Source organism: Podarcis vaucheri (assembly GCF_965113315.1).
Source record: "Podarcis vaucheri genome assembly, chromosome: 6".
NCBI classification, from domain to species: Eukaryota; Metazoa; Chordata; class Lepidosauria; order Squamata; family Lacertidae; genus Podarcis; species Podarcis vaucheri.
The window spans coordinates 48,717,121-48,743,383 of record NC_138764.1 but is presented as its reverse complement, the minus strand read 5'-3'; the positions used below and the strand labels follow the sequence as shown (position 1 = coordinate 48,743,383).

Below are 26,263 nucleotides of genomic sequence, written 5' to 3'. Positions count from 1 at the left end.
GGCAGAGTGTTCCAAGAGGGAGAAGCAATGCATGCAGCAAGTTCAGAACGGGGCTGAGTTGTGCTGAATCACCTACAGGCTTGAGGCAGTCAGTACCAGCAGCTGCCAAGGCAGGCCAGACACATGGCTCTGCCTCCCTCCTGCCTCAAATGCTGCTGGCAGCGCAGAGCTGGGCCCAAGGGAAGCAGCTGCAGGGAGTCTGGCTGTTTTCTTGCACATACGACTGCAGGGGGAAGAGGAGCACACAGCTTAAATTTCCTTGGCTGCTTCTGTTGGGCTCTCAGGTACAGGAGCAGCGGTGGCAATCGGAAGACAGAGTTCACAATGGTTTTAATCCCAATGGGTAGTTTCTGTAACTGAGTATATGAACTTGAAGGCAACACAAATATTCTACCTAGACTACTGGATGATATTAAGCACCTCATTACCTGGTTATTCTGACGGCTAGGACCAAGGAGAAAGTTGATCATATGCCTCAAGGCAGAATGCCTGAGAAGGAGATCACAAGCTCTTATACCCTGCTATGAAAGGACAAACAGAACATAGGGTCACATCTGTTTCCATATGCAGAGCATGCCTGCACATTTTAGATTATGGTTCCTTATTATGCTTCGTACTTTCCAAAAGCACATATGATTAAATTATATACTACTGACTGGCAGGGTTTTGAATGTCTCCACAGCACCAGATTCCATGTGATTTGCAGATATTTTTTCTTTCAGGTTTGCTTGCTTACCAGTTTAACAATAGGATGCCCTGAACACAAAGGAAGTCCTGACAGCTGGAAACACATGCCCTAAAGACTGCAGCAGACCACTGGAAAGCACCTGGGGAAAGGCATGCTCTCCAGTCAACAGGGCTTGATTTGAGCACCTGTAACAGGTTTAAACTCTAAATGGCTATGTAAGAAATCGAGAAAAACAATCTACCTTTATGTGATAATGGTAATGTTTACCCATAACATAAATTTGTCCTAGGACATAGGGCAAATAAAGAGAGAAGTGGAAGAGTGAGTATTTGGTTTACCTTTTGTACAAAATTGTTGAACAAGAAGAAGTACTGGGCACAGTTTTTGCAGTTCTCAGGGACGTCCTTGTCCAGCAGACCAAGCAGCACATCCACTAACTGATGCAGACTTTTCAACTGTTGAAAAGTAAAGATGGGAAGATCTTGTATTATCAGGAAGGCGGATTTAATTAAGGCACATTTAATAATAAGTATAAAAGGCACCTACTGCCTATGGATTTATTAGGCTTGCTTAAGACAAATGCTAGGCAGCTTGGTTCAGCTGGCCATTGGGCATGGCTTCCTTAACACCCCCCCCTGAACAATTCTATTACATATCCGCCTGGCCTTTGGCTTGGAGCCAATTTGATTCCCTCCCTCCCTCCCTTTCTTTCTTTTTTCCTTTCCTTCTCCTCCTGCGATGAGGCTATATTTTAATGTTTTAATGTTGTATTTTAATTTTGTTTTTAAGTTGTAATCATTCAATTTGTTTTTATTATTGCTTGTAAGCCGCTCTGAGCCCGGCCTTGGCTGGGGAGGGCGGGGTAGAAATAAAAATTATTAATTATTATTATTATTATTATTATTATTATTATTATTATACATTTCAGGACTCACACATATCCTTAGAACAAAATAACTTTATTTAAGAAGGGCGTCAGCGTATACACTCTTAGAATAGAAGGACTATAGCACTTTCAAGTCTGACCACTGGCCCAGCAAATTTAAGTAAAAACACTCAAGCTTAAAAAGCTTGGTATGGAGCACAGCAACGACGACTTTGGTCCGTGTGTATGCAAGGAGCTAGGCAGGACATTTAAGCCTCTTCCTCTGACCACCAACCACCTCCTGAGATTTTACCAAACATCGACCATACATTCTCAAATGAATCTCTGCAGTTGTAAGAACAGAAACTTATTTTTTCAAGTAGGAGTTTCTCACAACACTTAATACCGCACTTAGACAAAACCATCACAGAATCATAGGACTTGCAAAGGTCTGAAACTAGTTACAAGATTCTGGCAGTGAACAGACTAAAGAAATAAGATAGAATAGCAAGGGCGGCAGAGGGGCGGGGAACAATTAACATATATCATTAATGAAGCAGCAGCATACAATTTTCTGAAGTGCAATGAAATGTTTCGCATACCAGCAGTTACATATTACTGACCTTTTCCTGATAAAACAAGGCACTGTCTAAGGTTTTTTCAAGAATGGTGGCTACAGCAACTCGCACCTCTCTCACACTGCATTCCAGTAGAAAAGTCCTGAAAAATGCACACATGCAATAAAAATGAAGATGCGCGCGATAGAATCCATCTCTCTCATGTGCTAGTAGAAATCTGCAATCCCTGCCTTTTACTCAAGTGTGAAATCCAATATTTACACTTCTTTGAGAGTAGAAAGACTGGATACGGTCACTTAATAGCCAAACTGAAGGTGCCTCATAGAATGTAAATGATATCTATGTGCGTCTGACAGGAATTCTTCAAATCAGCAGGACTTAATACCATAACAAAATAGACAGATTAAAAGGAAGCAGTAATTGACTGCCTAAAGCAATGTAGATAGGCTTTCCACTGAAAGTCGTTCAGTGTGACAGAGCTTGTCATTTGGAGCAGACACATGCCTACACACACACACACTGACTCACTGTGCACTTAATGGATCAAGCAATTTTTATATTCATGTCATAAATTATATTTCCTGCCAGAAAATATATCTAAAAGGCTATCTGCCTCTCCACAAGTAGATCATTCTCTCATATGGCTTATTCATCCAAGTATACAAATTTTTGGGTACATGCCTCTAATGAAGATAAGTGAGTAGTATATAATAGTTAGACTTGTGTACTTATATTGATACTTACTTTATGAGCTCTCGCCCTTCTGCCTCAACTAAATATTCAACCAACCATTGACAAGCTTCAAAACTTTTAGAAACCAAAGCATCAATGGTTGCAATCCATTCTTCTATGTCAACCCTTAAAAAACACCAAAAAACAATCACAGTAAGGTCAGCAAGACTTCAATATGTGAAATATAAGTTTTCTCTCTTTTAAAAAGCTTTTAAAAGTGTTACCTGAGTTTTTTCTTGGTTCGCAGACACGTCTGGAAGAGGAACTGGACTGCTAGTTGTAAACTTACTCTTGCCATAGATGGATAATGGGGGTGCTTTAACTTTGTCTAAGAAAAAGAAAGTGCATCACATAACACCACAAGTACTGGCCTTTCTGATAAGATTCTTAAACACAGTTTTCAGACTGGAACTGAGATGGTGCCAAAATAGTTTTAGGATGGCACAAAAAGTAAAGAGAATTATCTGAGGTTTCAGAAAAACACTTTGTCAAATGTGTGGTGACTGGTGACTTCCACTCTTGTGATAAGCTCCTTGGTGTTTAAAGAAAGGGGGAAAACAGCTTCTGTCCCTTCGATTATACTATGGGAGCTTTAGCTCAAACCAAACTATGAGTGTGTGCAGTGGGCTCAATATTTGCCTTGTAACTGTATGTGTTTTAAAATTCTGATCCATTTTCAAATTGCTTCCTGCTATTTGATTTGGTTTTGTGTAAACAAAATTCTGAGGTTCCCATTCACTATAATGGAGAATTGAAAAATGGTGTAACTGCCCCCTCCCTTTGACCAAAGTGGATGAAATTTACAAGGGCGAGGGAAGCAGGTATTTGTCTCTTGCCTTTTCTCTTCATACAATAATTAAAGGTGTGTGTATTAAATGCTTCATACCAGCCTTTTCATTCCAGTGGTTGTGTCCTCTGATGGGTTTTACAGGCCTACGATAAGCCATACAGCCTTAGCGTGTCTAATATGTTGGCCGCAGAGTTTTGGTGTTTCAGTTTTCTTTGTTAAAGCAGAGCAACACAGGAGCTAATATATATGTGTGTGAGTAGCTTCTAACTTCTTAAAAAGTCCTACACCACTGTGCTTTGACAAAAAACACAATCTAGAGCCCTTCAACAACATTCTGGACAGCCTTCTTGCAAAGAGATGTAGGAAAAAATAGATATATGAGGGGGAAAGTACAGAAACAATAGGACAGAACATAAAGATTTGTGGGATCCTTCATCCAACTTGGTGGAGGACAGCCCCACAAATCACCCTGTATTTTGGCCCACACACAGGCAGTGAACACCCTAAAAGATATAATCAGAGACTGAACATATGTTTTACTGCAGTTAAGTAATCAAAGAGGCCATAGTATGCTATATCAACAATGCATTCATTTTTAAAAAAGAAGTTTGCTGCTGGATAGTCTTAATTTCTCCCCCTCTTCCCAATGAGGACAGTTTATCTTGTTCTGGCTCCACTGAGCCTCAGCAATTCACTTCACTTAGTATCTGAAAGATAAAATTCATCACTCACAGCATTTAATGAAGCTAACGATAAAACAAAGCTAAAATAGTCACTGCTGTAGACATCTCTGTTCTTCATAAACTTCAGGTTTTCATCTCTCACCATCTGAAATGACAACACATGTCTGGTTTTAGAAATAAAAGTCAAGGATATGTTTAGAATTTCTAAATCTTTCTTACAGAAAATATGACATTTTGTAAACAAAAGCATCATTAAAAGCAGGATGTTAGAAGCAATGTATATCTCATACTGTATGTTTGAAATGGCATGATTTGGGCTGAATTAGCTGTAATTATCACCAAGCTAATCAAGTCATACTGGAAAGGCTCACTGAAAACATCAGGCTCAGTGTGCTGCAGCAGTGAGATTAATAGCAAATTCTATGTGAAGAATTACCAGCAAAATAAATAGAAAACAGAACTCACATTTATTACAGTGCCATAAAACAGTAACTAAACTTTCACATGATTTTCTGTCATGGCTTCAGCTGAGATTCCTGCATTGCAGGGGGTTGGACTAGATGACCCTTGGGGCCCCTTTCCAACCCTACAATTCTATTATTCTATGTTATAGTGCTAGCAAAGATACACAAAGGGACAGCTACAATTGAGTTGTCCACTGAAAATGACAGACATATAGGCTTACAAGAGAGAACTATTTCTTCACAAAATGTGATTAATTTCTCGATTATTGATTCTTACAACATGAGGAAATGGTCTTCAACTGAATAGCTTTAAAATGAAGCGTCACCTCTAAATCTACGAGATTAAATTTTGATTTTTGTTTTGCTCCAGAACAATTCAGAGAGCAAAAGATATACCTATATCCATTACACCTAGAATTTTATCTATTGAGCTTGTGAATACCTGACATTTTTATAATGTTATCTAGCTGCCATTAACACTGTTTACCTGATATATCCGAACTGGCATTTTCTCTACAAATAAGCCTTTTTTCTCCCCTTTCTTGACCAGTTTGGTCAAGATGGACAAGCGGTCACTACTGGGCCTGTGGGGCCGTGGCGATGATTGCGGTGAAACATCTGGTGAAGATGGAGCAGACCTGGGAAATAAAACGCATGTAAGCTCAATGCTGCAAATATATTTTTCCATTTGCTTGACAAAGTGCAAAGCCAAAGTTCTCAAGTATGTTGTGCATCTAGCAATGCACATTTGATCATAACTTTACGTTCTGCGCATGGAAGGCCTGAACTCATTATATGGCTGATTGTGGCTACAATCCTGCATCCTTTGCTAGGGCAGCAGGCTGTGGAACAGTGTTTTCTAAGAAGCCAGTGTAGCTTCTCCTCCTTCATCAGGTCTCCAGGGCTGTTTACTGCTTGGCGCTGAGTACACTGCTCTAAACAGATGCTCCCATGCATTCAACAACCTGCCAAGCCCTCTCTCTCTCACAGCTCTGCTTCTGCTACTACTAATACACTGTATCTGTAATACCCAATGATGTTCATAACTGAACCATTTCTTTTTCATAATTAAAATAGTCTTCATAGAGTCAGCTGGCCAGCCCCCTGCTAATGGGAAAAAATGAAACAAGGTAAAGAGAAAACCAAAGGTTTCTCTGACTAAATGTTTTTTGGCCATTTTAGCAGGATTTAATGGTGCAAGTATTCACCCCCAAATGGTTATATCTTTTTCAAGGTTATATCTTTAAAAAGTTTCAATACTGTAGCTTGTACAGTCCTATTCCTTCATATAGTACCCACCTCCTAAGTGTCTTGGATGCCCCTAGTCATAAACATACTCACAGAAGCTGTCCTGAGCTTATGCGTAACCAAATTATAGCCTCAAGAGTACTCCTCTGAACAGAAGATTATAAATTCTGCAGAGGTCCCTCATGGAAGGAATAAGCTTCTGGTTAAGTAGATTAAACACACACACACACACACAGAGAGAGAGAGAGAGAGAGAGAGAGAGAGAGAGAGAGAGAGAGACTGGAGGGGAAGCAAGATGTTCTGCTTGTGCAGGGATCAGATAACCGGGGTTAGAGGCAGGTAAACTTACAAAGACAGGTCCTCAGCTTCCTGACGCACGACGCTAACTCTGCTTTTCTTTGGCAAAACTGGCGAGTTCTGGTCAGAGACTCTCTGGTAGAAGAGCATGTAGGCATTCCAGTAGCGGCGGCGAACATCAGGATATGGATTTGCTGCGAAGAAGAGATATCCTTATAGTTGACTGACCTGATTCTTGCAGCAGGAACACTGGCCTAACTACAACTTTCAGGCAGTTGTTAATGGAAATCTACACATTCCAACGGGGAAAGAATAAATTGCTGATTAAGGGGGTCAACAAGCAACATTTTCCATGGCATTTTATTTTCCGAAGGCAGGTGGCTCACTTCCATTTCACGTCAAACATTTTTCTCCTCCCGACCAAGAAAAGCAGGTCTGTGCAGGAAACAGCATAGCACTGATATGCATGCATGCTTCACAGTGTGTGTGTGTGTGTGTGTGTGTGCATGCACAGAAGCAATACACTACACATCACACGCACGTTTCACGTTGCTTCCTACATGGTAATGCCTTCTGTGTAGAAAAAGCATGTGTTTGTGTAGCAACTCTGATCACGCCAGTTACACTCTTCAGTTCTCAATTTGTTAAGGAGCCATATGAAAAGAATAAAAAACAACAGGACAGCAACCATACAGTATCTGAGTAATATTATTAAATTTTTCTGAAGACAGATGCCAAACTTCCACATCAGCATCTGTGATCCTGTAACTCAGCCCTGAAGTGAGTAAGATTTAAATGAGGGGAAAAGTGATAATGGAACACAACATTTATACTTACACTGGTCATAAACTTTGGGTCTATACTCTCCGCCAAAGCATTCATACTCCAAAGTTTCATCATTCAACTCAAATTCTTCAACAACTGTGTCATTGAATTTGAACCATTTTCCTTTTCCACATCCCCTGTTGGAAACACACAGAAACACAAGCCATGTTCACTGTCAAAGATGATGGCTTAAAAATCTCAACAAAGTTTCCTAATAGCTTTCCAATTCTCATGGCTACCAAAGAGATAATCTGCATTGAGAATGATTTCATGTTAAAATCAAATATGGAACAAAACAGATCTGAATATAAAGGGATCAGAAATCATAGCAAGATGGCAGACACATTCACCACCAGTCTGTTTCATACAATGACTCAAACTTTATAAAGATCATCCCTCCTGTCACACACATCCTTTGAAAGGAAGATTCTGGTTTTGTTTTAAGCCAGAGCTACCCCATTACATTTGCAAAAACTTTCAAGCATTCTGGTATACTTTCATAAAGGTAGAGGTAAAGGGACCCCTGACCATTAGGTCCACTCGAGGGTTGCGGCGCTCATCTCGCTTTATTGGCCGAGGGAGCCGGCGTACAGCTTCTGGGTCATGTGGCCAGCATGACTAAGCCACTTCTGGCAAAACAGAGCAGCACACGGAAACGCCTTTTACCTTCTCGCTGGAGCGGTACCTATTTATCTACTTGCACTTTGACGTGCTTTCAAACTGCTAGGTTGGCAGGAGCAGGGACCGAGCAACGGGACCTCACCCCATTGCGGGGATTCGAACTGCCGACCTTCTGATTGGCAAGTCCTAGGCTCTGTGGTTTAACCCACAGTGCCATACCGAGGTTTAAAAAGTGCTATACAAAAATGATGCATTTGCCAATAGGAGTTTGCAAGTTTAACACTGCATGGTCTTAGCTGCTTTAAAGTACTCAAGCAAAGAACTATTAGAGCCCACCCAGAGCAGACTTTCTCTTTACCGTCTGTCTTTGATAAAGGAATAGTAGTGGCCTGCATGGGCCTGACCGCTGTGCACTATCACCCCAACCAGCTCATAGTTTTCTGTAGGGGCCACTTTCTTCCGTGGGGATCCTGCACCTCCCTGATCGACGTGTCGCCCATTGTCGCCAACTTCCGAGGAAGAATCTTGCCGGGCCATTCCTGAAACTGTATAGGGTTCCATGTTCAGCATCCAGGGGAACTGTTTGAAAGGAAACACTTCCGATTAAATTTAAACCTGAGCCCTATTACTTGTTTATAAACCTCCTGTAATTACCTAAAACACAGGGCGGCTAACCTTTAAAGGCTGAACACAGGAAATAGTTTATGGGATGCAGAGAGTCATAGAGCAAACCAGAAGGTTTGTCTGTTTTTCCAGGACTCAGAATGGAACTTCCGATTTTTTTCCAGTGAGGAAGATTATGGACTTCAGCTCAGAAAGCAAGTCACAATCACTTCTTTTGAAACTCTGCAAGCACCATTAGTAGTTAGGGCAGGTAATGTCAAAGGCCTATCAGAGGGACAGAGATACACCGTGGGCAACATGCATACTTGGAACAGAATAAATAATGGTGAGAAGTAAAGATTCCATTCCAGAAAATGCCTTTAGAGAAATAAAAGAGCAGCTGTGCTTACCTTTATCTGTTCATCGTACTTAATGGAACGTCCACTTTCCCAATCAAATCCAAATCTCATGAGGTGGATCACCAACAAGCTAGGCAGAGCTTTAATGCACGTCCGCTTTACTGTAGTTCTCTTAAAAATAGAAGAGAGTCACCTCCAGCTACTCATTTTAGCATCACGGAATGCATACTTCCTGCTCACTGTAGAGAGGTTTTCTTACAATTATGGATTTAGGTTGATAGAATCAAAGAGCAGGAAAACTATTTTCTAAAGACTAACTACTAATTCCTTATCAAATCATTTACAACACGTCTTTTCTCAAAGGCAAAAACTTTCAAACATGCAAATATTTTGTCTCTGCTTTGCCTAGGACACCGATATTCTGAAGTGACACCCCCCCCAATATATATATATACAACCCAGTACTCATCGAAGGAAGCGCAGAATATCAATGTGATAAAGACAAGAACACATTAAACTTGAGGGCTTGGACTAGACTCATTCTCCAGATCTCTAAGTGTACTAACACACCCTGGGTTGTCTCTCCCTTAGAATTTCACAGGTATTTTAACTGTCACCAGGGAAGTGGGGGAGAAGCATTACCTTTTCTTTACATTTCTCACAGTAATATGCATTACTTCCTTCCAGAATTTCTCCTCTAACAAACTGATCCAATGAAATTTCCAGGCTTTGACATGAAGTGACTCCTAGATTGAGAGCCATAAAGGCTTCCTCTCGTTCATACCTACACCAAATTGGATAATGAAAAAGGGTTAGACTGCAATACTACCAACTCTATTGTTTCATGGTTTAAGAGATGTCTCTTTTTGGCAATATCTTTAACAGTCAAACCCACTGCAGACATGAGGCTTATCATCTCCTTTGATGGTTTACAGAGCAATCTTAAGTGTAGAAAATCTTAATTTACATCGGCTTAAGTTTAGCCTATTTCCAGCTCTGTAAAGGAAGAATATGATTCACACCACCCATTTTGCTGGCTAAGCTCTGCTGGGTTGTGAGGCCACATGACTTAATTGCAAGGGGTTTGGAAAAGGTCTAAGTCTCTCCTTGCCCTGTTCCACCTCTGCCAGGCCCTCAGAATGCCTCCCTGTTTTGAGACTTCTGTCGGCAACCCTCTACCTCAGACAGGGTGAAAGACTTCTGCCAGCATATCCCCAGCTGAGGAAGCCCAAAAACTGCCAGAACCAAACCCATTCATCCCAGAGGATCTTGAGTTTGGATTGTGCTATAAGATGGCAGGCTATAGACTCATGGCTCCAACCCGTCCTCCCTGCAATTTCAATCCTGGTGAGGGTTTGCTGCTTAAAAACTAACCATGGTTACTATTTGTGAAGAATTAAGTAGTATAATTACAGATGCAACACTAACCATATTGACAAGGAAATGGGAGTGGGGGGTGTCATACAGGATAGGGGAGGCACGTGCCATAGAAACAGACCTATGGCAGCCTTCCTTCACCTGGCAGCCTCCAGAGGTTTTGGATTCCAAATCCCATCAGGCCCACTCAACATGGCCAATGATCAGGGATGATGGGAGTTGTAGCCCAAAACGCCTGGAAGGCACTAGGTTGGGAAAAGGCTGGGAAAGAGTCAGACATCATCTGCTGGGAACATGTTTTCCGTATTTGCAACCAAGCTGCTGTTTTTTATTTCTACTTTTAAAAATGAAGAATTGGCAACGGCTCGTATAAACCCAAACCTACGAGAATTATCAAGGCTTGAGAAATTAATTTAGAAATCTAATGTAATGTGTTGACTGAGAAGCGATCGGGCTCCTCTCCCACATAATCCAGAGAAGGGAGGATAGAAATGGTTGAGCCTTGAAAGAGCAGGCAGGGTTAGGACTGGGTAGGCCATATCCCATGGAATGTTGAAAGCTGCTGAATGACAGACATGGCCCTGCCTGTGGAAAGGAGAATTCCATGCCTGAATCATGCTAATCTGAAAGAAAAAGTTGAGGGGGGAAATCGGCCATGTACTTATCAAGAGTTTTTTCTCCTTTAAAATGAAGTCACTGAATGGCACTAAACAAAGATGAAAATCAAGTACTTCTCCTACAATGTTCCAGTAGTTAACATTATGAGTTCTTTCTTCCAAGTAGGCTACCCGTAACTAGGAATAACCTAGTTAAAATTCACCCACCTATGAGGACAGTCCTTGCAGATTTTCTGATCAGAGTAGATTCCCTGGAAAGTGTTCTTAAATATTTGGTCTCGCCCTATTTTCTGTAAGAGATAAAAAAAATGCTAATAGCAACTAGCTTATACATGAAGTGGCTGTTAATGAAAAGAATTACTGTGTAATTATAACACCATAACAAACATAAAAATAACCTTGAGGTATTCATCCATCTGATCTATAAGACTTGTGAAGAACTCATAAGCATCTTGTTGTTCACGTACATAGAGCTCCTTGTTCCACATCTTGAAGATCTAAAATATAAAATGTATTCCATAGAGTCACTGCTTTAAGATACTGAGACTCTTAAGGATAGCAGCAGATGCATCTTAGTTCCCTGGAAAAAGCTTGCCTCCTAGTGGAAGGAGAGGAGAACATGCCAGTGATCTGCACCACTGGATTGTGACCAATAGGGAGAACTATATATTACAGTTGCACCTTGGAAGTTGAACAGAATCAGTTCTGGAAGTCCATTCAACTTCCAAAATGTTCGGAAAGCAAAGTACAGCTTCTGATTGGCTGCAGGAAAATAGTTCGCAAACTGGAACAGTCATTTCCAGGTTTGCGGCATTCGGGAGCTAAAACATTTGAGAACTAAGCTGTTCGAAAACCAAGGTAGATATTCAAACAGGTAAGAGCCCTTTTAGTATTGCTGCGTTTCAGTATGTTTAGACCTAAATCTACATGTTAAAATTGGGGGTGGGGAGAATTACCTTCCAGAAATTTTCAGGTATGTAATACTGCAGCTTGCTCTCCATTAAGTGACCAAAGAGTGATTGAACTTGGTAGAACACATTGTCATCGGGATTGTCCATGTCATCGTCAATCGAAAGCAATGCCTTTGGAAACAATTGACAAGGAAAGTTATTGAAAATGCATCACACTAAGGAACAGTTCAGTTTCGTCAGGAGTTGGTAAGAGCAGTAACCAAGGTATTTAACATTAATATTCAACATACCCAAAGCTTCCTTATTAGCTATTCCCACCTTCAACAAACATACTGGTTAGGAAGATGGAAGGGACGAAGAGTAGGGCCACATGGCTGGCCTCACTGAGAGGCTTCTCACCAAACTGCACGACCTCAAAGGACTGGAAGTCATTCTGTCCCCTTAAAGGAACAATAAGGAGGAGAGATCACAAGGCTCCCGTATCTGTCCTCCAAGCAAAGCAGAGCAAGAGCCTGGGCTTCAAATGCCCATGTGCTCCAACTACGGCCCAGGTGGGCCCAGAGGTATTCTTCAAAGGAAGGGGAAAGAGGGCAGGCAAGCTCCAGCTCTGTGTTTAGCCTCCAAACCTTTTCAGAGAAGAAAAGGAATCCTGCTGCTGTCTGGGAGGCTTGGGGATGATGGACCAATTGTATGTGTGCTTCTCCTGTTGTTTTGTTTTTGGTGCTTGTGTTTGTGTGCAATTTGCTTTTGTTGTTTGGGGCTGGGTGTTCTCCTGGCTTTTAATTATTTCCAAAGTTATGCTTTTTGTCACTGCTAGGGTATGCGTGTTTTGCCTAGTTTTTACTGTGTTTATTTTGTGATGTATGTGTTTTTCTGGGGGTGTTGCATGTTTGTTTTGTCATCTACACAAGTGTTTTGCCTGTGTGAGCATCAACAGTTTTTATTCTGTGACATGGGCATTTTATGGTGTCCCAGAAAGTTTTGGATTTCTAAATGTGCCTGAGCCAAAACCCCACCACCAAGGTTAGAGATCCCCTCATTTACTGCATATGACTCTCAGCCTTGCAATTTCTGAACTAGGTAGTTTTGGATTTACCTCAGAGTTGTGGCCCATTTTCATGATTCAGCACTCCTTCCTTCCCAGAGTCCATACTATATGTGTGAAGTTAACAGGCATTCCAAAAGAATTTGCTTTAAGAACAGTAAATAAAGATTACCTCGGGAAGTCCGGGCTGCATATAGAGCTGTTGGAAGACTGCATTCATGTAACACGTTGCACCTCCATTTTTTAGCCCCACAAATCCTGAAATGGATCGACCGTCTACAGGTGGGAGATACTGGAAGATAGGGAGGCAGAGAGCAGAAATTTGTAGCAAAGAAGATTTAAAGCATTAATGGATATAATCATTAGAAAAACTGAATATCCAAGAGACTTTCCAAAAGTATTCATTATGGTTCCTTCCAACGCTACAATTCTATGACTCTCATTGTTTAATCCATTCTGAAGATCTGACACTTAGCTTCACATATACATAGCTGGAGTGAAAAAAATTACTTCCATTGAAGCAACGCACTTACATCAAATTCCTTGGAAAGAGCTGGATCAAGCTGGTGATGCATAGAGAGCAGCTCTTTTGTAATAAGCTGTAGATTTGAAGGCGAGCTATCTGCCAGCATCACCAGCACTTCATATGCTGCTAATCGGCTATTCACTGTACTGCACCTAGAAGGGAGCAAGAAGAATTTGTTCATGCTGCATATTCAGTTTTCATACTAGCAAGCTATATCAAATGACCTACTTCCAATAGTTGCCAAAGGGAATCCAAGTAAAGTTTAATGCCCATCTGTGCAGTCCAATTTTAAAACCGTTCAGGGCATTTTTATTTCCTGGACCAGTGGATATTATTTATTTTGCAGAGGAAGGCAAGGAATAAAACAAGTCTGTGTGCTTATCATTCCCTCCTAAAGAAAGGGTGGTTCCGGGATGTAAATAAAATGACACTTAAGCAGAAAAATAGTTAGATTTCTGCATAAAATCCCAAGCTCAGTGGCTAAGTTAAGTTACACCCATAAGAGAAATTTACGAAAACAGTTAACCCGATTTCTTTGTTTCTGGGTATGGCATTCAACATTTTGAGGGAGTTATGGACTGTGATAATGCACGGGTTAGTTACACCAGCCCTATGGTCCAATAAATTGTTCAGATGCCTTTCTGCTTCTGAAAGAGGAATTGAGCTTTGTTTTTTAAAACAACTGAGCCCTTTGGATTTTGTAATGGACTGACTATACCCATTCAAATTATGCACAGTAAAAATAAATAGTTCTGGAAGAGCATTTAAAACATTGCTTAATAATCTTAAAGAATCTGAAATGTGATTCTCCACAGATATGGAACATCATGTTCTAAAAATGTAATAAAGGACATGAGAGCAATATAGATGATTTATAATTGAGTAGTATTTCAATCTGTTTCTTAATAGCCTCTCTCAGGAACCACATTTATTCTCGGTTATTTAATTTCTCGGCACACTCAAGCACTGCTTATGAAGTTTACTTTAATGTCTTTTTTTAAAAAAGGAAATTGTTCCATTCTGCACAAAGCTGATTGACTATTCAAGGATGGTAGATCCGAGCCCTCTGTGCTTCTTTGTTTAATACAACGAAAGTCCTCATGCACTCTTTACTTTGGATGAAAGTCTTGCTGAGTGGCAGCCACACTGCCAGCTGGAGAATGGCTGTTCAGAATAATCCTAGATGCTCGGAAGAGGAAGTCATCTAATAATGGTTTGATCAAAGACGAACCTATAAAGGGAATAACACTATGTTCAATGTTGATCGTTACATGATTTATAATAAATGATCATGCAAGAAAAAGGTGCCCAGTGAGGGACCATGCTTTTCCTATCATCTCCACTTAAACAGGTCATAGGAAGCAGAGCTGAGAAAGGTCTTACTGGATAACTGCTGCCAGTGTCAGAACAGATAGCTTCACCTTGGCGGAACACAAGCCGGACTATAGCAGCTTTCACTGTATTTAAAGAGCACCACCACCAGAGTTTCCCCTCCCTTTACTAAAACAATTAAGCAATGATTATCAAATGGCATCACATGCTGTTCCTGTTTTATTGTAAGCTACACATATAGCTATCAGCACCCCAGATAACTGTTATTTTTGTTCTAATTGTCTAGTTTATGACCAAAGCACTACGAATCAAATGTGGGAAACAGCAAATAATTTTCATTTAAGACCACTGCTATTTGAAGTATGTTCTAAGCAGGCAGGAACGTGAGACAACCTCTGCTCACTCAGGTCTTATCCTAAGAGATAGTTGTTCATACTGCCAAATTTGCTGCATTTGCTTGTTTGCCTGAAAGCTTAAACCTTGCTCCACAAAGGAGGTGAAGAACCATTCTCTTTCCACTGTGAAAATTAGAACTCTTGTTGCCCATGGCAACCAGATGCAAGCAGCCTGACCTGACAAATTAGGAATTCTGGTGACCTGAAGCCTAAGCGATCACAGCAGCGAGGAAGAAATCACTAGGTTTAACATTGTAATGACACAACTAAGCACTGAAAGCAAGTTACCTAGCATTTCCTTCTCTGTTCCGCAAAGTGACAGGAGGGTCTTAATGAGCCTCAAATGTCCCGCCAACAACACATTGTCAGCTTCACTGGTTTCACATTCAGCTGCACGGGTAGGTTCAAAGTTATCCAACCACGTGATCTCATCCTCCAACATAGCAGCTGGGCTAATCTTTAGCTGTTCCATTTCTGAAGCTAGGTAAGAAAAACCACATGGGTTAAGCTTACAGAACAGATGGACAAACTTAGGTTAACATTTTGTTTCATATAAAAGATATCATTTAGCTTAAAATGAACACAGAATTACTTTTTGGAAATGAAATGTCAAGACACAGGTAAACGTTCCTTTAAAAAAAAAAGTTATTATAAAGGCAAATAGCATTTTTTGGCTCTTTTGCCTTTCTATTACTTGCTCATACTCCTACATACATCCCCTAGTGGCAAAGAACATGCAAGCATTATCCTGGCCACTTTTCCTAGTTCTATAAAACAATGTGAAAAAAGCCAAAGTGGCTCTTGTATGTTATTTCCATCTGCAAGAAAGTTGAATGCTATGGTAGTTGTAGTGTGTAGTTTCTTATGGTCTTGAAAAGGTAGGAAATGGTAATAGTAATACTTTTATTATTTATACCCCGCCCATCTGGCTGGGGTAGTACTGCTACCCACCTGTGTGCTCAGAGTCAACTACTAATCACTTGAGACAATTAGACTGCACACTAAAACTAAAGAGAAGACCCAGGCAAAAAGTTCATGTGAGAGGCAGATGATCTTTCACTTGACCTCTGAAACAGAGTTTTTGGCCCATGCAAATACAGTCCTGCACAGAACTACAAGGACACAAATAATGAAGGAAGGATAAGAATCCAAGACAAACACATTTCTCTCTCTCCATAAGCGCAATCAATATTAATTCTTGACTCAACTTCGATGGCACTGGTTACCATGTGGATAAGGGACATTTTCTTATGGTACATTAAGTTTCAAGCAGTTTTGATTCCTATTACTTACATGTGAGATCGTCCAATAACTGGCATCTAAGGTCAAAGTACTCTGTACACTGGGACAAAAGCCTAAAAGCAAATTCAGGCAATTAATACTGGGAGGGGTGTGTGTGAATCTCAGAAGCATGCAAAATATTTACAGAAACCTTTACTTTCCCTGGTACCATGTACACATACAAGATGTTTATTCAGACCTAGCCAACATGTTGACTTACATTCTATGCTATAAAACAAAGGTTTGCTTTTATTTTAAGTTCACAGTAGTGAATTGTTTGTAATGATGATCATCATTCATCCCAGAATAATATGTTGAAATGCTATCAGCTTAAAATCCCCTTCTCTGGAAGCAGATCTGGGATTTGGTGTTCATATTTAATGTTTAACTTTTAAAGCAAACATTGTTGCACATTCAACATCATGGATGCTTATGTTCTTATTGAAAATCAAATGGTAACAGGAAGAAGACTGAAATTTTGTTATTGGCATGTATGTAATTTTTAAACAGAACAAAAAAACCCCACAGCACTATTGGTTTTTTGTGCATTTACTATGATCAACAAATCTAAAAGTAAGTTAGCATAGTATGCTGGCTGATGCTACTGCCTCCAAATGCTTATCCTCTCTTTGTACTGGGTAGACTGTGGTTCAATGCTGCAGTATGATTCAGTAACTTCCTGGCTATTCAATTCCTATTCAAGCAACCACAGGGGAAATCATAACTTCTCAGTTCACTTCTAGCACTCTCCTCCCCCCCCCCCGTTTCACAAGTTTTTACTGCACTTGTCTTAAATAAGCATTTAAGACAAATGCTTATTTTTAATTCTTACATTCTCTATTGAACAAACATGCCTCCAACTTGCCTCTGGTTGACGCCTCTCATGATGCTGGTAGGTGACCAGAGCGGCAGCTGAGCGGTAAGGACGACACTCAAAAGAAATTGGTTTGGTTTTTGTATATCAGGGTGAGCTGATGTGTCTGTCTGACTGAGGGTATACAATTGATCACAGGCCACGCGACGAATCTGGAACAGGGCAGAAGCACATGTCAGATCACAAAACCTAATACCAGTGTCTTAGAAAACTATTAAAACACTCAAGTTACTATCGTGATTTGTCCAAGCTAGCTGAGACAGACAAGAATGTAAGGAACAGAAGTGACCATGTAGGCTCTTTCTTGAGTGGGCACTAGGACAGCACCAAGTGTTGTCATCCTCCAATTGCTCACTTGAGGCAGGAAAAAATGTCATCAATCCATTGCTGCTTTTGAGGCAAATCTTAGTTTCAGTTTTAAACTGGCACATCTGTATAAAGTACAGTGGTGCCCCGCAAGACGAATGCCTCGCAAGACAGAAAACTCGCTAGACGAAAGAGTTTTCCGTTTTGGAGGTGCTTCGCAAAACGAATTTCCTATGGGCTTGCTTCGCAAGACGACAATGTCTTGCGAGTTCCTGCTGGTTTTTTCCCCTCCCCCCCTTTTCTAAGCCGCTAAGCCGCTTATCAGCTGATCCGATCAGCAGATAAGCCGCTAAAAGCCGCTAAAAGCCGCTAAAAGCCGCTAATCCGTCAATGGGCTTGCTTCGCAAGACAAAAAAATCGCTAGACGAAGTGAATCACAGAACGGATTCTTTTCGTCTTGCGAGGCACCACTGTATGATAAAAAATGCTTGCAGTTAATTTAATTCCCAGAAGTCCAGTCCTCTAAAGAACACAGCTTTCTCATCCTAGGAACTTGCTTGCTTGAAAGTCAGTGACATAGCCTAAGTAACTTCACCTGTAGCACATGTTTTTTCAGCTGCCACTGGCATGAGCACTTGGTCCATGCTACAGGGCAGAGCATGCAAGAGAACTGCTCTGAATATAAATGCAAGCACCTTACCTCTGCACTTGGCGAGCCAAGTAGTATGTCTATGATAAAGTCAGCAACACAAGGGAGGTTGTAAAAAGATCCTAAGAAAAACACAATGTGGATTGTCACAATTTGTTTCGTGAGAAAGCACTATGGTACTTAATACTCCTAGTATTAAAATATAATTGGGAAAATCTAACAGAATCATTAGCATTATATGGTGTTACAGTAAAATGTGGGTGCCAGATATAAGCAGAGGTTGAGAGAAAGTGAAAACAGAGTTGGAGGGTAACAAATTGGGACTGGGTCTTTGTATGTAGGGTCAGGAAACAACAGAAAAGCTTCATCCACTTCTCTCAAACCTACCTAGCTGCTGACTGCGGAGCTGTAGGCATGTAACTAAGAGAGACAAGGCCTCTCCTGCAATCAGTGCATCTTTGGTGGATACAGAATGCTGCCTCACACAGATCCCAGCATGCAGAGCTGTTGGTTCTCCTTCACTCCCTGAACTGCAATTGCTTCCTGCAATATGTTAACAAGTGACAAAAGATTAAAAGAAGCGTAGATCTCTCAAGTTAGGAATGAACAGCTACAGTTGTGATAAAGTCTTATGAGCAACACAGAGCTGAGGTCATTGCCCAATCTCAGCTGTTTCAATTCTGTTAAGTCAGCGGTGTACCTGAGCTGCTAAGACGGTTACGAATGCCAACAGGGAACAGCGTGTTGCTTTCTTTGATCGGCTGACTGCTTCCCACCAGGTCAAGCCGCCCTGCAGCCGCCGCCCATGAGAGTCGCATAAAACAAGCAACTGTGGAAGTGAAGTCATTTGCTTCCATTGTCTGGGGGGAAAAAAGAATTCTTGTTCAAGATACCAATGTGTTAGGCCAGAAAAGCACTTACACGTGACACCAAATCCAAGGAACATAGTTGGAAACAGGAGAAAAACTCTGGTTTTCTGGCAGTGTGGCATTTTTTTTAAAAGGTACTAAAATTCTGCAGAGGGGATGTTTGAGCTCTGCCTTTAGCAGGGCTATTGCTGCCACATTAGACCTACTTACTTGGATTGCAACCCGTGCAGCAGGAATGATCTCCTCCACTCTGATAGAGGACCTGTCTGACACAGATAGCTGGCGATAAGAGGCCTTCTCTGGGGTTCCACACATTGACATCTGCCTGGTAGTCTGCCGGCTCACATTACGGAATGGGCGTGATGATAGTGTTTCCACTCCATGTTTAACAATATCGTCATCAAGAAAGGTAGGCATGGTTTGCCCAACAAGCAAAAACCTAAACATAAAAAAATTGTGCTGTTCTGAACAGTGAAGGCACTATGTACCTTAGGAAGATGAAACACTGAGCAGATTAGGGTCATGCATATCTACCTTTGAAAAATCAATCACATACCTTGCCAGCTGCAGACAGATTGAATAAACTCCCTGTCTTGTTTCATAATCCACTTCTGATGGGATGGAGTCTCTCTGCATAACATTCACCACCAAACTGGAAAATAAATTTAGAGATTTTTAATTAAGACAAGAAACATATAATGCATGTAGAAGTCTTTTGGTTGAAAATATTTCCCTGTATTGATGAGGATTAATATAATGTGTTAATCACTTAAAACAAAGCAGCCTCACTAACACTATCACTAAATCAGGGGGCCAGTTGATAGGCTCCACCAAATTCTGACTATCAACAGGTGAAACGGGGGAAAGCAAGGGCTCTGATGTAAATCAACTTCTTTCTGCACTCCACAACGTTCTGGACACTGATCCAATGACTGTGCCATCACAATAATGGCAGCACCTGTCACTTCCTTGCTTTCTGTGGTCCAAAGGCATACTCTTCTGTTGGCGTGTTATGGCTCAGTTGGTTAGAGCATGGTGCTGATAATGCCAAGGCTGCAGGTTCAATCCCTGTATGGAACAGCTGCATTGCAGGGGTTTGGACTAGATGATCTTCAGGGTCCCTTCCACCTCTACCATTCTATGATTCTAAGCACACAACCACTGGAAGCTAGAAAAATAAGCAACTCTCATTTGCTGGTCAAGTACTGAACTGCAAATATGCTAAGAGATGACATTTAATACTTACAACCTCCAGCTTATTCTTTTTAAATTCTAATCAACTATTTAAATTTATTATGACTTTATCAGTAGGGCATAGTCAATGCCATCTCAGTGCCTCAAACTATCTACTCCCATTCAAAGTTAAGTGCAGATTCAATGGTCAAGGGCATAGTACTATCTATTATCCTCTTTGACAAAGCATTTTCTGCAAACACCTTAACAGATTTTGGGAGGACAGCACCAACCACTGAAAGCAGTATTGAAAAAGCAAGGATATCCAGGTTCCGCTGCAGTTTTGGCACCTATTTGTGTAGGATGTGCGAAGAAAGGCTTATGGAAGTGGAAAGGTAACAGGAAAAAACCCTTGCTGCAATTTATTCAACATCATACACACAAAGAAAGCAAACTACCTGGTGTAATTTATGCTGTCCCCATGGTATTTGGAATAGCTGCTCGAATACTACTATTGAGAGCACCATTTACAGATACGAGTATTAAATGTATACTGAGTTGAGAATGCTTAAAGGCTAGTTCTTGCACAGCTGGAAGGTTCCACTTCAGAGTATTTCTTTCAACTAACCTCAAGCCACCTGCTCTGAGAAAATTTTCACAGAAAGATTTGGCACAATTTCTTGCCATTTCATCATCCGCTGTAGGCATTAGCTTGGAACTCAGGACCTGAAAAATATTCAGACTTTAGGTAAATGGCAGAGTTTCAATGGAGCAATACATTAAGCCCCTCTCTCACCCACAGGCAAAGTATGCTCAGCTGGGCAAGAGTTCATATTACACTCTAACACTGCTACTCAGAATTACTCACCATCCTACGGCACTTGGTCATCTGAATTCAATGAGACCTTTCAATAATGTTAATTAATTCTTTTATCAACACCTGTCATATAATTAAGAACATTAACACAGTCAGAGGTCCTTGAATACTAACAAAGCTTTCACAAAGTGTGTTTCAAGGCCCATGACAATCCCTGTCATTTCAAGAGAGAAGGTATGGTATATTTACATAGTATGTAAAAAGAATGGAAGATAAGGAACTACAAGGTAGTAAGGGAGTGCCATGCGACCTGGTAAACAGATGTTTAGGTAGTTGCAAGAGAGCAGGATCACTACTATGGAAACCATGCAAAAATATCCCAACTGTGGACAACTGGAAACACAGTGTCACTACAGCAGAGTTTCATCTTAAGAGAATTCAATGACTCATTTTTGTTTGCTAGCACTGTGTGTATTCTGCATGTTGGCATGTGGCTGCAGGTGTTTTGTGTTTTTTTGTTAGTCTGGGCTGCTTTTTATTACCACATTTTTCGCTCTATAGGATGCACTTTTCCCCCTCCAAAAATTAAGGGGAAATGTGTGTGCGCCCTATGGAGCGAATGCAGGCTCCTTGGCTTTAGCGACAGCAACGCGAAGCCTCCAAAGCACAGACCTCTAAAACAAGGTGTGTCCTATGGTTGGGTGCGTCCTATAGAGCAAAAAATACGGTACTTGCCTTTTCCCCTTTTGGGGGATGGAGGGTTTTGCATGTTTCTTTTGCCAGCTTTGTTTTGTGTGTGTTGGCATCACCCCATTTTTCTTCTGTGAATTGATATATGGTGGCATCCTTTATATATTTTTTAGTTTTCCAGATGTGCCTCAGGACTCAAAATATTTGAGGACCCAAGCACTAAACTATAGTTTGGCATTTAATGGATGAGCCTCAACAAACCATTGGGTTCACAGACTGCCTTTTCTCTCTCCTCCCCCGAGTTTGTTGATACTTGCCTAAGTCACATTTTAGTATTATGGTGTAAACCAGGTCGCTGACTGGCGGCTACGTTTCATACAGAAAACTTTCCCAACTCTATCTGGAGATGCCAGGAACTGAACACGGGGTCTTCTACATGCAAAACAAAAGAATTGATATTTGACCCTACCCCACACTTCCATGCCAATTTACTCTTACCTCAAGATTGTAAAGTACTCTAAAAGTAGACATTCCTGGGGCAAAAGACCTGAAAAGACTTTCAAGTATTGAAGTAGCACTAGGCTGGTGTTGATGCTTTGTAGACAAAGAAGGTGACTTTGAAGACTGGGAGTTTGATTCAGAGAGTAATGTTTTCTGAGAAAAGAATAAGCATAGAATAATACAAATAAGAAGGCAGTTCTGATATAACATGGTTATATAGCCATGACAGCTAGTCTTTGGAGTCCTGAACTTCCTAAAAGTAATAAAATCTCTTGCAAGCACCTTTTGCTATACTCTATACCAGGGACAGAGGACTCATGGCCCTCTTAATATCGTTGGATTAAAAGTCCATCCCTGACTACTGGTGCAGCTGACTCAGGCTGATGGAAATTTGACGTTTGGAGTGCCACAGATTCCCCATCCCTATTCAATACCATAAAGAACTATAAAATACAATCTGTAGATTTTTACAAAGTTTATGCCACACCCTTCTTTTTCGATGCACCCCAGTGTAAATACCATTAGTATTTTTTGTAATTTTTAATTAGTATTTTTTTGTAATTTGCATTATTATTTTTTAATAGCTGGCATCCATCTATCTTGGGAGACAATGGAGGAGTGTGCCTTTGGGGGGGGAAGTAAAACTGTTGGAAGGTTGCAGCGCGAGAGATATGGGAGAGACATGTTTTGTGAATGCCAGATTAATTTTAACGTAGTTTGCTAACTTCTATGAAACATGTTTAGGACCCAATGACTATTTGCTACTATCCTATATAGGTAGCTAGGCCAGCCATCCTTAAGGGTGAATGTTAAATGGGCCTGCGGCTTAGGAACTTTTCGAGTAATAGATTCTGTGCCAACTTTACAGATGAAGCTAGCAAGCTAATACACGGCTGTGCTAACATGGCATTTTTCCTGCCCCAGTGGCGATAAGCACATTAGCCATGCTATCTGAATCCCTAGAAGGAAAGTAATGTGTGCTAAGCAAAGGAATCCCACCCCCCGCCAAAGTAACACATCATTAATAATAAGAGAAATAAAATTAATTTAGCCAGTGATGGTTCAATTCTTGCTCCACAATGGCTAGCATTTCCCCAGCATTCTATAATGCCTACAATTTAACACCCTATTTCTTTCTCCATTCCTTTCAATCCCAAGCTCAATCAGTAAAACTAGACTATGATTGTGTAGTTAACAAAAAAAATATATACCTTTCGTCCAAGAGAATCTAGCTGATCAAGAGCTTCCTGAATAGCTGGGTCAGTAGGAATCAGCAAAAGAAGCCTCCGTACTCTCAAAGTAATCCTAAAGAATACAAGAGACATATAATGTACTCAATTTCTGCTGGGCTGGACACTATGCTTGCTTGTAAATGCTTCCAAAATTTATTTATTTTTGCAGCCACAGCATTTCTACAGTGTCTTCAATAACACTACTTACCTTGGCTCTTCTAGGTTCGCAAGCTGGTACAGCATGTCAAACACATTACACACAAGAGCCATTACCACTCCAGGGAGGGATTTTTCCTGAGGATTAAGAACACACAATTAACTTCCCTATTTCTTAAGCAATTTGTTAGGGTTCTCAATTTTTAAAAATTGAGCGATATAAATTTAAAACCTGGTCTAGGGATGTCACCTACTTGCCAACACAAGGCACTGAATCCTGTATCCTTCTTCTCCCCCCATTCACACACACACACACACACACACACACACCACTGCAGTGTTGATCTGAAATTCTGCCAAAGAAACCACAGCTTCACATTTCCAATACTTTTAACTTTTATGTACAGAGTGAACCAAAACATTAGACCTTGGAATTCTAAACTGTGTCATCAAATATAATGAACAGCAGCAGGGAGGATGCTTTCTACTTTTTCCATTTCTGCTTACAGTTAGAACTACCTTAAACATTTCAGATGCATTCATTTCTGAAATGATCACTGAAATCCTGCGTTCATCAAAATCAGATGAGAAAGGTGTGCTAGCAGTTCCTGCTGGATTTATCAAGAATCTCAATTCAACTGGGGAAAAGTGCAGGATCAGTATAAGTAACTGCATGTAGCACTAGCTTACTTCAGTCTTTCCAACTGATTTTCAAATTCTGACAAACTAATTTTATAAAGATTTAAATCATGAATGACCAATGCAGAGTACAGAGAAATGGAACATACTGGAAAGCATTTTTTAAAAGTGAAATGAAACCAACTTAATTAATGAAAAAGTGTCTTTGTGTGTGTGAAATCTATATTTATCCCCCCCCCATGTTGTACCTGTTCCATTGCATATGATGAACTGAAGACATTACTACTGTTGCTGGAGCTAGTGGAGGAATCAGCAGAGCTTGCTGATGGGGTTCCACTTCCTGATGTCTTTACTGTAAGTGCTTGTTCTTCAGAAAAGCCCAACTGGTGAAGTAGCTTTTGATCTTTATTCACTGTTAGCTGAAATACAATATCTTTTCTTAGCTTTTGCAAACCGTACACATCTAGAATATTGATAAAATCATCCTAACATACCAAGCTGTCATTTGCAAATATCTGTATGTTTTCCACAGGAGCATTCAACAGCTTTGCTATCTTCCATCTGACACTCCCTATGATCTCATTGCTATGAGCCTGCAAAAATGAAGTGGAAGTTAGTTCATTCATGTTCTCAGTTCTAGGAAGTATTATCAGATAGAAACCAGTGACTCATAAGGGACAAGTGCATGAAACTTTCCCACATTATCCTGCAATCCCCATTTACTCAGCATACCCTTGACATTATATATAACACACTCAAAACATATTATTTAGCACATCCCAATGCTACTATATTCTTTGTATCATGGGTAGGCAAACTAAGGCCCGGGGCCTGGATTCGGCCCAATCACCTTCTAAATCCGGCCAGCGGGTGGTCCGGGAATCAGAGTGTTTTTACATGAGTAGAATGTGTCCTTTTATTTAAAATGCATCTCTGGGTTATTTGTGGGGCATAGGATTTCGTTCATTTTTTTTCTTCAAAAAATGAAGTCGGGCTTCCCACAAGGTCTGAGGGACAGTGGACTGGTCCCCTGCTGAAAAAGTTTGCTGACCCCTGCTTTGCATCAGCACCCAACTCCCTTTTTGCTGAGAATTTTCACACCTTAAATTTGAGTATTTTAAAATGCAATAAAATTGCAAGAGCATACCTCTACTGTAAAGGTATCTTTGGTAGATTCATACATAACATTAAGTGTTAAAAGATGTCCATGAAAGGAGGCACCGTGAGGTAGAATAGTACGTGGAACGGAGTAAAGGTCCTATGGAAAGAAAGTGGTAAAAGTGACCTTTGACACAAATGATCAAAGAACAATTTAAAATGTAAACTGGCGTAAGCTGATCAACTGAACATTTTTATCTGTGCTTTAGCTGTCACAATGATCCGTCCATTATACGGCAAAGCCTTCCCCAATCTGGTGTGCTCTGGATATTTTGGACATCATCATCGCTGGGACTCAGTGGCAGAACATCTGCTTTGTGTACAGAAGGTCTCTGGTTTAATTCCCAGAAGCTCCAGCTGGGGCTGGGAATGCTCCTGCTGTGAAATCATGAGGAGCCACTGCCTGTCAGCTGCAAGTCCATGCCTTTGCCATGCAGCTGCAAGTCCATGCCTTTGCCACTGCACTGTTCATGGGTCTTTTCCCTCAGCGAGTCAGCTTGGTGCCGCATGGCCTGTGGGTGGAGAGGGTTGCGGTGGTCCAGAATGGAGATCTTCTCTCCAGCCTGCTCCTAGGTCATTCAAAGGAGACCCAATTTCGGGTAAAGCTCAGTGTTCTCATTCACTTGGGTAGTAAGCAGGGCCATGATCAAGGAGCAGGATCCGATCACTGCATGCTACTGTTGTTGCAGTGGGCTGTTAAGGGGTTGTAGTAGTAGTAGTAGTAGTAGTAGTAGTAGTAGTAGTTATTATTAGGACTTCTTAGTCACCTTCCAAGGTATAAATTTCTTCCCAAAGCTTGAGAGACTGGGGCTCCAGGACCAGTTCACTTGCCCTGCCACAGTTCAGCCAAATACAAAAGTAGCCACCACTAATAAAACTGTAGCCTTTTCAATCCAGTTCTGCGTTGGTTCTCATCCTCCTCACTCTCTGATGCGGCCCAAAGTTAATAGAAACTTGCTTGC

At 40.9% G+C, this 26,263-nt stretch overlaps 1 protein-coding gene across 2 annotated transcripts in view; it reads right to left on the bottom strand.

The window, feature by feature from the left end:
• The window catches only part of USP24 (ubiquitin specific peptidase 24), a 73,607-nt gene that overhangs the window by 10,468 nt on the left and 36,876 nt on the right, over positions 1 to 26,263 (bottom strand). For both annotated transcript variants that reach the window (XM_082228693.1, XM_082228694.1), the window contains exons 25-57: positions 25,291 to 25,401; positions 24,638 to 24,736; positions 24,392 to 24,562; positions 23,557 to 23,642; positions 23,328 to 23,421; positions 22,114 to 22,269; positions 20,737 to 20,834; positions 19,492 to 19,587; positions 19,146 to 19,374; positions 18,767 to 18,926; positions 18,454 to 18,609; positions 18,118 to 18,188; positions 17,103 to 17,263; positions 16,250 to 16,311; positions 15,245 to 15,436; positions 14,343 to 14,460; positions 13,237 to 13,381; positions 12,876 to 12,995; positions 11,704 to 11,829; positions 11,146 to 11,244; positions 10,955 to 11,037; positions 9,396 to 9,537; positions 8,805 to 8,924; positions 8,150 to 8,370; positions 7,183 to 7,307; positions 6,398 to 6,539; positions 5,288 to 5,438; positions 4,386 to 4,481; positions 3,088 to 3,191; positions 2,876 to 2,989; positions 2,177 to 2,273; positions 1,027 to 1,143; positions 429 to 521 (exon numbers count right to left, since the gene is read on the bottom strand). In XM_082228693.1, coding sequence (XP_082084819.1) covers positions 429 to 521; positions 1,027 to 1,143; positions 2,177 to 2,273; positions 2,876 to 2,989; positions 3,088 to 3,191; positions 4,386 to 4,481; positions 5,288 to 5,438; positions 6,398 to 6,539; positions 7,183 to 7,307; positions 8,150 to 8,370; positions 8,805 to 8,924; positions 9,396 to 9,537; positions 10,955 to 11,037; positions 11,146 to 11,244; positions 11,704 to 11,829; positions 12,876 to 12,995; positions 13,237 to 13,381; positions 14,343 to 14,460; positions 15,245 to 15,436; positions 16,250 to 16,311; positions 17,103 to 17,263; positions 18,118 to 18,188; positions 18,454 to 18,609; positions 18,767 to 18,926; positions 19,146 to 19,374; positions 19,492 to 19,587; positions 20,737 to 20,834; positions 22,114 to 22,269; positions 23,328 to 23,421; positions 23,557 to 23,642; positions 24,392 to 24,562; positions 24,638 to 24,736; positions 25,291 to 25,401 — 4,155 coding nt within the window. The remainder of the gene's footprint in view (positions 1 to 428; positions 522 to 1,026; positions 1,144 to 2,176; positions 2,274 to 2,875; positions 2,990 to 3,087; positions 3,192 to 4,385; positions 4,482 to 5,287; positions 5,439 to 6,397; positions 6,540 to 7,182; positions 7,308 to 8,149; positions 8,371 to 8,804; positions 8,925 to 9,395; positions 9,538 to 10,954; positions 11,038 to 11,145; positions 11,245 to 11,703; positions 11,830 to 12,875; positions 12,996 to 13,236; positions 13,382 to 14,342; positions 14,461 to 15,244; positions 15,437 to 16,249; positions 16,312 to 17,102; positions 17,264 to 18,117; positions 18,189 to 18,453; positions 18,610 to 18,766; positions 18,927 to 19,145; positions 19,375 to 19,491; positions 19,588 to 20,736; positions 20,835 to 22,113; positions 22,270 to 23,327; positions 23,422 to 23,556; positions 23,643 to 24,391; positions 24,563 to 24,637; positions 24,737 to 25,290; positions 25,402 to 26,263) is intronic.